The sequence below is a fragment of the Amia ocellicauda genome, chromosome 23 (genome assembly GCF_036373705.1).
Source record: "Amia ocellicauda isolate fAmiCal2 chromosome 23, fAmiCal2.hap1, whole genome shotgun sequence".
NCBI lineage: Eukaryota > Metazoa > Chordata > Actinopteri > Amiiformes > Amiidae > Amia > Amia ocellicauda.
Window position 1 is genome coordinate 19042637 of NC_089872.1, and position 11304 is coordinate 19053940.

Genomic DNA, 11304 nt, shown 5'->3' on the forward strand with positions numbered 1-11304 from the left:
ACACGCTCACAGGAAGGTGCCACAATTCCACAATATTTAGTTAAAGTTAATTGGGCACATCTTTGAAATGTATGTAAGTGGTTTGTGTGTCTTGTTTCAGACTGTGGGCTGAATCCCACCGCTGAGATTTCTATGCACAGAAACGCCACACTAGAACTGAAGAATTAGGTCCGACTGCATTAAAACAAAGACCAAAAGAAAAAAAAAAACTGATCTTCATGAGTTCATAGTTCATTTTCAGAATAAATAGTGTCTCAGGATAGACAACTTATTTTCATATACAGGTTTGAATTTGTATTTAAAATAATGAACCTAAAAACTAGTTCAGTCTGCATTTCATAGAATGTGAATATGCAGTTTTTAAACATGGCAGCAAAACTGTCACTTTAATTTCAGATCTTCAATGAAAACAGCCGAGTCTGAGAGGGAGGGAGGCCCACACTGCCCTCAGCTGGCGTCTCAGAGATGAAGCACAGCAATTATTACAGTATTTTAGTACATCTACAGGAATATTTGAACCCTGACCACAGAAGAAACTTGTCTTTCAAATGCGTCATCGAACCGTGTTGAAAACCCATCCCCCCCAACAGGAACGACCACGGGATTTGCAATAAAATAAACCGTTTTATTTGATATTTACAATAAAGTTAATCAATACTGAAAACAAAACCTTTTTCAGGAAACAGTCAGGATGATCATAAATAAACATTTAGACTCACTGTGCGTTTACATAAGAAAGTTTGTCTGAACCCAATCGCCACACAAAATAAATAAACAAAGGCAAACAAAGACGTTACATTAAACCATATATTCTGGAGCTCCTGCTGCCATTTCATCAACCGTGAAAAAGAACCAGAACACATAATTAAAACATAAAGCAGCCCATTCATATTCGAGTCATTTATAATTCTGTAAAAAAAAAAAAAAAGTTTCTACTGCAGATTTACTCCAGCAGACACACCTGGCTGACATTTGTGACATCCGCGGCAAACGTTTCTTTTGTTTCGTAAGAAGTCTTTCAAGGACCCCAAACTCATCTCCCTGTCGCTCGATGCTTACGCAGAGACTTGATCGAGTTGTTTTTTTCTTTTTTGCTGGAATTCAAGAGGCACTTTCTATCACAGAAACCAGAAGATTTTTTTTTTTTTATTAATTTTTTTTAATTTCCATTGAATTAAGATGACAACCACCAACATGTAACTGAAAAAGATAAAGGTTCGGCGATTTTGAAATTCATTCCTCAAGGTGACGTGTAACTGAAAGTCCCCAAAACAAATCTTAAAGGCTATTAAGATGTTAAGTACACTTTTAAAACAAGAATGAAGGTAAAACATTTAATACAGAGGAAATATGTACACCTGGCAGGGCGCGATGATGTATTGCTCTTTGCGATGGCGCAGGAGGCGGTCCTGTTGCCAACGCTCCTTAAAACGGTCGTAACGAGACGGAGAAAATGTAGAAGAAATAGATCAAGAGAAAAAACAAAATTCGTCTGTGTGGAAATGCAGATTTTTTTTGCCTGGGGTTTTCTCCAATACAGCCATGGAAAGCAGAAGAAAATATGGCATTGAATTACACCCCTGTATAAAGGTTTTTACACCAGTCACACTTTGGTATTTAAAGAAATTCATACGTGCACAAAGTCCAGGTGCTGAATTTAATATCAGAAAGCTTCACTGTACGGATTTTGAGCAGAACTGCACAAAAACTTGCATATGAATGTTCCGTCCAAAAGCGGAGACCCGCTGAAGTCACGCCAGCGAAGCCCTGTCCGATTCTCACCAGAGAACACCTGTAATACCGGCGGTTACGGTGAAAGTTAACACACAAGCGAGGAGATTAAAACAGACCCAAGATTATTTCAGTGATGACAAGTTGAACCAGTTAGATGAAGGGAAAATTGTTGTTTTTCAAGCAAAGCATGTCCGTCATATGAAAACGGTTTTGTTATCCCTGAAGAACTCTGTCAGTCAGGTTTATTTCTTACATGCTTCTGGGACGTATTTGGTCAGCCGTGACCAGCCGTGTTCAGCAGTCTAAACAACTCACTCCATCTTGGACATCTCGTATTTCGTTGTCATGATTTCCTAGAACGGGGAAAAAAAAAGTGAATAAATCAACAACTACACTGACCAGCAGAAGCCCCATACAGATGTTTTGTGGGTTTGTTTTCAATATTGTGCGTCTGTATTCTCTCTATCGGTCAAGGCTTATTTTACAACTTCCACTTCAACAAAGGGTAATATTAACTCTTGCTCCCGAATCGTATGAAGACAGGAGAAGAATTTTGCCTGCAATCATGCTGATATCGTATTCTACACCATGTGAAAAGGAAAATACCTCATCCGAATCCAGGAGGACAGGCATCGCTCTGCAAATTAAAACAAAATGGTTTTAAAATCAATCATTCGGAATCGCTGCATCTTCTGAAATCAAGTAAATCACACGAAAACAGACTAGTCTAGAACAGTAATGCAGCTAATATAGAAGAATAGGCCTATTAAACAGTTTTTAGATCGGTTTGAGCATTTCCTCAAAACATAAATACAATGTGAAGCAATATGCACACATGGTGGCAAGCTCCCAAATGCAGTTATTAGTTTATCAATGCCAATATAGTTAAGAGTTTAAGCAAATTGTGATAACGGATACTTACACATCTGCAAAGGAAGATGGAATGTTTTCTTCGACCCATTTCAAGTCTTCATCCTAAAGAAGAGTCCAAGATAATGAATAAATATCCTTCAGGTTTGCTGGATGTTGCCCAATAAAAATATATAGATTTCAAATGACTTGGACCCAGATTGCACGCAAACGCAGACAAATCATTCAATAACAGATCCGGTGGCCCATACTTCGATTGTTGGGGACGTTTGCCTCAATAGACAGCACCGAGTATTGAGTTTGGATTTCGCGACTGCAGTGGGATCAAAATTCTGATTTAAATCAGGGCCTTAACCCAGAGTGTATCAAATTAAAAAGAAGTGACTAATTAATAAAAGTATGAATACTCACCAGATTAGCTGCAGGTCTTGCGGACCCATTGGATTCCATTTTTGATCTCAGCTTTATACCGTCAGCTTAAAAGACGACAACATATCCGTTATTTAAAACAAAATAAGCCACTCAAACTCCATTTCAAAGAAGACATTTTGATCTTCAAATTTACATAAAATGTCAGTTCCGATGTGGAAACCATCGTTTCATGGAAGACTTAAGTTTGTACCCTCAACTCGGCTTCATTTCACCTACCCACATTAGATGACACCAAGAACTCCTCTATTTCTTCATCATCGGAGTCGTCCATCAGAGGTGTGAACGCATACCTGAGGGGAGGAACAGACAAAGGGAACCTCACACAGATGTCCGCTTCATTTCGGACGGGAGCCTGCCGTTTCCCCTGCTGTTCCTGTGGAGACGCTCACCTCTGATTGTTCACGGACGGCCTCCAGAGAAACATTATCACTAACAGTATGATGGAGAACAGGAATCTCCAGAAGGCGTCGTCCACCCAGAGCTCCATCCAGTCCTGAAGACAGACAGACAGACAGGAAGGGCCGTGATCTTAGACAAGGTGGTCAAAACATGAGCACGCCTGGATGGGTATCGCGGTATAGTTATACAGTAGTACAGAAACCCGAGGACAACCCCACAATACTCACCGACTGACACTCGGCCAACCTGAACTTCTTTGTTGTCCAGATCATGAAAACTATGGACGCTGGAAAATAAAAACGCAAGATGAGATCTCGAATCCTCCAGGCGCGGAATTTGGGCTCGAATTCATCGCCGCACGTACGATATCGTGACTTACCTATTATTGCAATTATCAAGGTATTCGTAAAGTGCCTGTACAGGGATAACTTCACCGGGTTTCTCCGTAATTTCAGCGTCTTTATGGTTTGAGCCAGACTGACAAATATGTGGACCAACGGTTAAGGAAAAGTGAGGCGCAGCATCCTGAAATTCACGGCACATCACAGACAAGCACAGGTGTCCGCAGCAGATCAATAAAAACTATATAAAAAAAAAATCACTGAATCTTAAGGAAAAAAAATAAAATAAAACAAAGCATGCTTAATTAATACAAAATGATTGACAGAACCCAAGTGCAGTAAAAGGATATCCACCAACACAGACCAGAGTCAAGCAAAGCCAGAGGGATATTTGCCAGAAGCGCAAGGTCAGAGTCTTTCGCCTGAGAAGAGAGACAGGAAACTGAGCGATGTGTGGTAGCAGATACAGAAGGCTAATAAACTCCCTGTAACGTGAAAACAGCATGTTGAGATTAAAATACCCGCATGCAGACCCGTGTTAAGCGATTTTGAAATGATGTCAACGACCACATAATTAGTCTTAAAGTTGATCTGAATCTCCAGCAAACAAACAAACGTGGCGAACAGACGCACAGGGGTCCAGAAACAAGTGTGGCCATTTATAAATCATGTAATGTGATAATAAATCCTCCCTTGAACCTCCCACACTCCCCCAAGTACATTTTAAAAAGGATATGAACCACACAAAGGAGGAATCGAACACAGCTAACACAATCTCTGACACGAGGGCAGGAGCATTATCCCTTTGTCCCTTTTAAGTCAGGAAAATAACGTAACAATTAAACGATGGAGCTTTGACACAAACCTTGCAATTAAAACGATGTACATCTTCTTACACAGTTCTGCAATCACATATTGTTTAAATCATCTTTACCCCAGTTATTCTCAGAACTCCCTCTACGGCAGCAAAGATCAGGTAGAGCACTCCGAGGCCAACGACTCGGTGCATGACCGTTCCCAAACGAGGCCTTTAGGAAGAGAGGATTAAAATGAGAACGAATGAAAGGAAAGGAGGTATGTTTATTGTACAGCAATGTTACAGCCAATTGGGGGGAAGACGCTGTTTTGCACGAGGTGGCACTGGGATTCTTCAGAGGATAAAAAATTATAAAAATCATAGAGAAGGCACTTTGTGATTATATCAAGACTTAAACTGCTTCATTTGGAAAAAGACCTGAACCTTTTCACCCTGGAACAGAGGAGACTACATGGGGACTTGATTCAAGTCTTCAAAATCATGAAAAGCATCGACCACATCAAACCAGAGGAGCTTTTCCAGATCAGCAGGGACACACGCACCCGGGGACACAAATGGAAATTGGGCTTCAAGGCATTCAAGACAGAAAACAGGAGACACTTCTTCACACAGAGAGGCGTCACAATCTGAACAAACTCCCCAGCGATGTGGCTGAAGAGACAATTTGGGAACATTCAAAAACAGACTGGATAGGATCCTTGATCACTTAGTTATTAATGGACACCAAACGAGCAAGATGGGGCGGATGGGCTCCTCTCATCTGAGCACTGTCTTATGTTCACTGCACACTCACTTGACGATCCCGTATCCCAAGCTGACGATGATCACGAGCAGCCGGGCCAGCGTCCTCTTCAGCGCTGAAATAAGCTCGGCAAAGATCAGCAGTCCTTGTGCTGTGAAGACAAAACAATACAAACAAGTTGTTCATGACGCACCGTTGGGGCCGGTGCTCATTCTTGGACGAGAACGGAGCCCGGGACACTCACAGGCTGAGCCCATGACGTTGGTGTTCTGGTACTCAGCGCAGAACACGGCCTTCTCCAGCATCCCCAGGAAGATGACCCCGGCGATCCAGAACTGGATCCTCAGCAGGTCCTTCCAGTAGCAGGCCGACCACAGGAACCACAGCACGCCGTACAGGATGTAGACGATGCACATCACCATGTAGAACTGAAACCAACCGAGAGCGTGCTGTAAGAGCAACCACAACACCTCGCCTAGACACAACCCAGCACAACCAGACACGGCGGGGGAACTCACGATCATCAGCGGCCATTCTGTGATGGATATAAACCCGTGACTGCCTTCCATGGTGACACGCACTGGACAACCAAACGAGAATGACGTTTACATCCAGCATGAGCAAAAACACACATGAGCCGGGTGCATTGTAAGAGATCAGCATCAATGCTAAATAAACAATGATAGGGGGCTAAAAGGGTTTGTGAAAGACATTTCCTTCACTGTCCAATACACTGAATCTTTAAAAACGAATTAAACTATGTGCTTTAAAAACTCAAACACACCCACAATTGCTCTAGAAATAATAATTACCTGTCAGGTTCCAATCCACTTTATCACCGAGTGCTTTAAAAGAAACCACTAACAGATACGGCCCGTCTCTCCACGACGTGGCAATGACGTCCTCCTGAGAAGAGTCCAAACAAGGTCCCAGTTAACTGTGGGCCACTGGTGAACCATCCATCGGTCGTTTATAAATGAAGTCAGACATTTCGATTCAACTTATTTAAATCTCTCCCCCTGCACACACCTTGTAGTGAAACTGCGTATAAAATACCTGTATCCTGTACTGTACTTGTACATATGAATGATTAACAGCAGATACTTTCGATACACAAATCCTGTATTTATTGGGTTTAATTTGCGATTAACCTCAGGTGTTTAAAAGGTGAACGCTCAACTCCTTTGTGGATTAACTACACTGTTTACTACAGAGTCTGAAACCTCTTGTTTCTGACAAAATCTGCTCTTCCAAACAAATTATAGTAGTGATTTATTTTTACCGGAAAAACGCCCGATTCATTCCGTCTCCATCTGGAAACATTTTTGTTCTGGGGGAAAGAAAAGTAAAAATCCATAAACACACAGAACGGACGGTCGGTCTCTTTAGCTTGATTGAGACAAGGCCGTCGATCGTTAGTCTGGCCTGCCCACAGAAAGTGGATGCCGATCGACACACACACACAGACACCTCATTCGGTCACGTCCCACAAAGCAGGCGGTGACTGAAACGGCTCCGTTTACCTCGTCCACCGACGCCAACGGTGACAACACGGGACGCGGTAACGACCTGCTCTTCTGAAAAACACAAATTGAGAAACAGGATAATCCTTAAATACTGTAGATATAAACAGCGTCGAGCAAGAAACATTGAGGAACATGTACAACATTTTATACCACTGAGCACGGCTCCCTCTCATGCCGCAGAGGGCGTAGTATCTGAACGTTGGGCGGAAGGGCGTGACACACAGGTCGAGTTCAGTGCATCGAACGCACTTACGTTTAACATGGGAAAGAGATGCAGCTCGTCGTGACACACCACGTCCCGGTACGTGTTCTCGATGAACTCTCCGATCCCTAAAGGGTTCGGATCCAGGCTGCCGCCGCGATTGAGGAACGTCTTATCGTACATCTCCTGGAAAAGAGGAAACCGGGATGAAGCTACATCTTCTGCAACACAAACAATTCTACGAACGGCTCTTGCATTTCGAAGTACCCCGCCAAGGACGATAAACCCACATTTGGACAATCTATGACAATACAGTCAGAGTCAGACAACACTATGAGACACGCCCTGCCTCTATATATCCTTTGGAAGACTGGATTGGCAGGTTACGGAGACAGGACACTTGTTTTGGATTTGCAAATTCTGATATTTACATAAAACCAGAAGTTCTAGGTGTATTTAATTATGTTTTTACTGCTTTTCTAAGGTCTTAAAACCAGTGACAAAACTGTGTGGTTGCCTCCTGCAATGTCAAGCACCATTAAAATGCTTTTCTAGGCGACCAACACTGGCCCAGACCAAACCAAATCTTGGACTCGCCACCGATCGCAAGGTACAGTCCTGACACTTGATGGCAGTGTCCTGTTAGAAGGAGGAAACTTGCCCTCATGTGCTGTGTTTTCACTCTGAGAGTGGCGGGAGTAGGTGGCAAGTGGGTTAAAATTCTGTACTAGTTCTAGGCCTTAAAGAGGTTATAGTAGCTGTTAAAGCAGACAACCACACACACACACTGGCAGTTTGGTTTTAACTGTAAACAAAGCATGACAAGGTATTGAGATATAAAAATCTCCACTCTTACTCACATCAACGTTGTTAAACTCATTGTGACAGGGGTAGTACTTCAGGTACCACTTTATGGTGAACTTTACAGCGTCTGGGCAATTAAAGGACTTGACTGAAAGAAAAGAAAATTAGAAGATTTTGTTTATACACCATCAACCTTTATTGATCCACTGTTGGATGAAAATATTTCCAACCGTTTTGATGTTCTTTTCCAGGTCACAGCAGCAAAACATCTCATTTAATATTTTATGTTGTCATATTCTAGGCCTTTTTTTTTTTTTTTTAATATCTTGGGGTCCATTCTATAGATCCATCCTAAAAGATGTCATTACATACGACTGCAAAAACAATGACGTAAATCATACAGCTCCATCCTTCAATGAAAATAATCAGGCTACCTATTGACCTGCGGAGTACACACCTTTAAGTTTGATATCCGTGTTGCTAAACAAGGATTTTCTGAGCAACAGCGGTCTTGAGCTCTGAAACAAGACAAAACAAACAAAGCCTGTGATATAAATTACATATGGTAGCCAGGAGAAGCAGCAGTTAAAGCTGTGAAACTTAAACAACTTGTTGTAAAACCTGTTACACAAACAGACAGGAGCCAACGCCATGACACACGCTGGGGTGTGTGCGAGCGTCTCGGTCTCTCGGTCAGGCTTTGTGTGTGTGTGTGTGTGTGTGTGTGTGGGAGAGAGAGTATATGTGCGTGTGTGTGTGTGTGAGAGTGTATACGTGTGTGTACGTGTCCGAGTGCGTGTGTGTGCGAGAGAGTGTGTGTATATGCGTGTAGGTCTCTGGTTACCATGTGAAATGGGATACTTCTGATCCAGTGGAAAACAGGGAGCCTTGTCTGAATAATTTACAACAGACAGAAGAGAGAAACGCAGTGCGAGGCATGACGTGCAGTCAAACCTAATAAAAGTTCAAACTATATTCGATAAATAACTTGATTTTATTTTACAGATTCAACAGCAAAAGCACACAACGGTAATGAAATGTGGCTCTTTATGGGGTCGTGACTACTGTAATAGCATGGGAGCAGCAGACACTGGATGGAGCACTGCCCCTATATTGCATTTTTCTGAAATTTGTATTTCATTTTAATAATATCGACAGGTTTTGCAGTGCCTTGTGGTAAAACGACTTACATCTAACTTCTGAAGGGATGTATAACACAAGAAGATGCTCCTCTACCAGTCCAGACGGGGGGCACCGCTGCCTTTCATTGCAAAGAGACATCTCCAAATGTAACCAGACATTTTTCATCAAACACCTTCCCAATCGCGGCATGTGTTAAATATGTTGAACACACAACACCGAGGTCTATAAAACCAGGGCCAGTATGACACCACAGTGACATCTCCCGTTGTGTCTCTTTAGGGGCGGTTTGCTTTGAAATCTGGTTACATTTGTAGCAGCACCGACTTCAGATCTGGATCAAGGTTATTTTAAAATAAGCTTTTGTGTTGGCAGCTCCTTTATTGATCTTGAGAGGCACGGCTGAAGTCACTGTACATTGCAAACCTATTCGCAACACCAGTTTGCACACCGATACGTCTTTAACGCCGACACTCCTGCATGCCTTTACACTTAATCACGTCTCCATTTCGTCAGGCACGGAAACGCATTTGAATGCCCGTCTGGGTCACCTCGGCGAGGCCTGTGTGTGATCCAGTCGGCAGCGGGGTCGGGTGTGCGGGGCATGCCCGGGAGGAGGACCCTCGACTCCGGTCCCAGACGCCGCTCTCTTCCCCCTCTCCCTCCTCCTGGATCCCGCACTGACAACACCCCCAGCCCCCGCGGAAGATACTCACGTTGTCGATGGTGAAGGTCCACTGCCCGGGCTCAGGGGCGGCTTCGGCCACCGAGCCGTAGAGGAGCGTCCGGACCAGCAGCAACAACAGACCCAAATCCGGCTTCCAGTAGGAGCAGCTCCGCGTCCGCCACCGCGCTGCAGCGGCCATGTTTCCCAGCTGGAAGCGAACCAGCAGGCGGCTCAGCCCACCTGCCCCCGGGCCGCGTCACCGCCTCACCTGCCTCACCTGCCTCACCTGCCTCACCTGCCCCCGGGCCGCCTCACCGCCTCACCGCCTCACCGCCTCACCTGCCCCCGGGCCGCCTCACCGCCTCACCTGTATCCCCCCACACCGGCGGGGTCGGGGTGGAGAAAAGTAGAAAATTGCAGAATTTGAATCAGCTGAATGAATACTTGTCTGCTTTCCGACAGTACTTATTGCATGATAGTCCACTATTTATGCACTGCAGGTTAATATCGAAGTAGTAAGCATCAGTGATTGTATGTAAAAGTAGGTTACATTCATAACAGTATGTAAGTTAATTGAATAATATGTGCAATCATTATTAGTAGTAGGAGTAGTAGTATAACAGATCAAGCAATTGAGTAATTAAACTGCCTTTACATAATTAATAACCCCTTAATAATATACAGGAGGCCAATAAGGAAAAGACAAAGTATGTAGTTTAGCATTAGAAGAACTACGATCTGTTAGTTTATCAACCATTCACTCATTCAGTTGTCCTACAATGGCGTGTTATAGGAAACAAAATTAATCTTTGGGACAGTTTAATAATAATAAGACTGCTCTGTATTCTGACTCAAATTAATCCAAAACAAACCTTGTGAACAGCATAGAAAAGGCCTTGAACTCAAACTTAACTATTACAGCTTCCACTTGTTTACAGCTAGATTTACTTAACCATATCGACCTCAGTTTCCCTCTAAAATTAGTCTCGGTGATATTGAAACAATGTTGGCTAAGTGTTGGGGGTAAAATAGTATAAACACATGAAATAATAAATAAAGTGGTATAACTGACTGCACAACTCTGACCGGTATGTAAACTTTTACTGTATTACCCAAATGACCAACTAAAAACAGTCCAGGATGGCAGCAGCAGATGGCACCAGAGTCCCACGGTCGGCAAACGGTCCCTGCAGGACACAGACAAGACCAGACAGATCTGAATCGGTACGTACGTCTGTGTGGACTTTGCATCGTCTCCCCTTCTGGGCCCACTTCCCACAGACCTGCTGCTCAAGTGAATTGATTACTGTGGGGCACTGAATTTTCATATGCACTTCTGAAAAGTAGCTGCCAAGATTTAATTAGATATACAGGTAAAAGTAGGAAAGGTCTTACAGATAAATGTGGTTCATTTAGAGAGAATTATCTTGAGTAATGTAGCACAATTATAAACCTACATGTACGGATACATGTAATTCCAGGCTCGTCTTAGGGTTAGAGCCCAAAGTAAATCCGTGTTTTCATAAATGTTAGGATTGCTTTTCTACTACCTACTAATTTGATCCTCCGTTCAGCACTGTAGTTGTAAAATTGTAAATTGTAACATCTAAAAGCAGGAAGCATAGACGTA

At 43.1% G+C, this 11304-nt stretch overlaps 1 protein-coding gene across 2 annotated transcripts; it reads right to left on the bottom strand.

Annotated features, from left to right (window-relative positions):
* Positions 1-604: 604 nt before the first annotated feature.
* tmem87b (transmembrane protein 87B) lies at positions 605-9938 on the bottom strand. 2 transcript variants are annotated; one of them, XM_066697353.1, is made up of 20 exons: positions 9724-9938; positions 8325-8385; positions 7924-8015; positions 7115-7249; positions 6859-6912; positions 6618-6665; positions 6148-6241; positions 5854-5915; positions 5580-5763; positions 5387-5486; positions 4711-4804; positions 4123-4198; positions 3815-3919; positions 3663-3721; positions 3426-3529; positions 3253-3326; positions 3016-3080; positions 2657-2709; positions 2341-2371; positions 605-2087 (listed from the first exon to the last, which is right to left on the bottom strand). In XM_066697353.1, the coding sequence occupies exons 1-20, from the start codon at positions 9871-9873 to the stop codon at positions 2046-2048; spliced, it is 1683 nt and encodes a 560-aa protein (XP_066553450.1). In that variant the 5' UTR covers positions 9874-9938; the 3' UTR covers positions 605-2045. The 2 variants fall into 2 exon arrangements, with proteins under 2 accessions (XP_066553450.1, XP_066553449.1); XM_066697352.1 differs by lacking the exon at positions 4123-4198 and adding an exon at positions 4509-4587 and having other exon boundaries at positions 9724-9937.
* Between the last annotated feature and the right edge of the window lie 1366 nt (positions 9939-11304).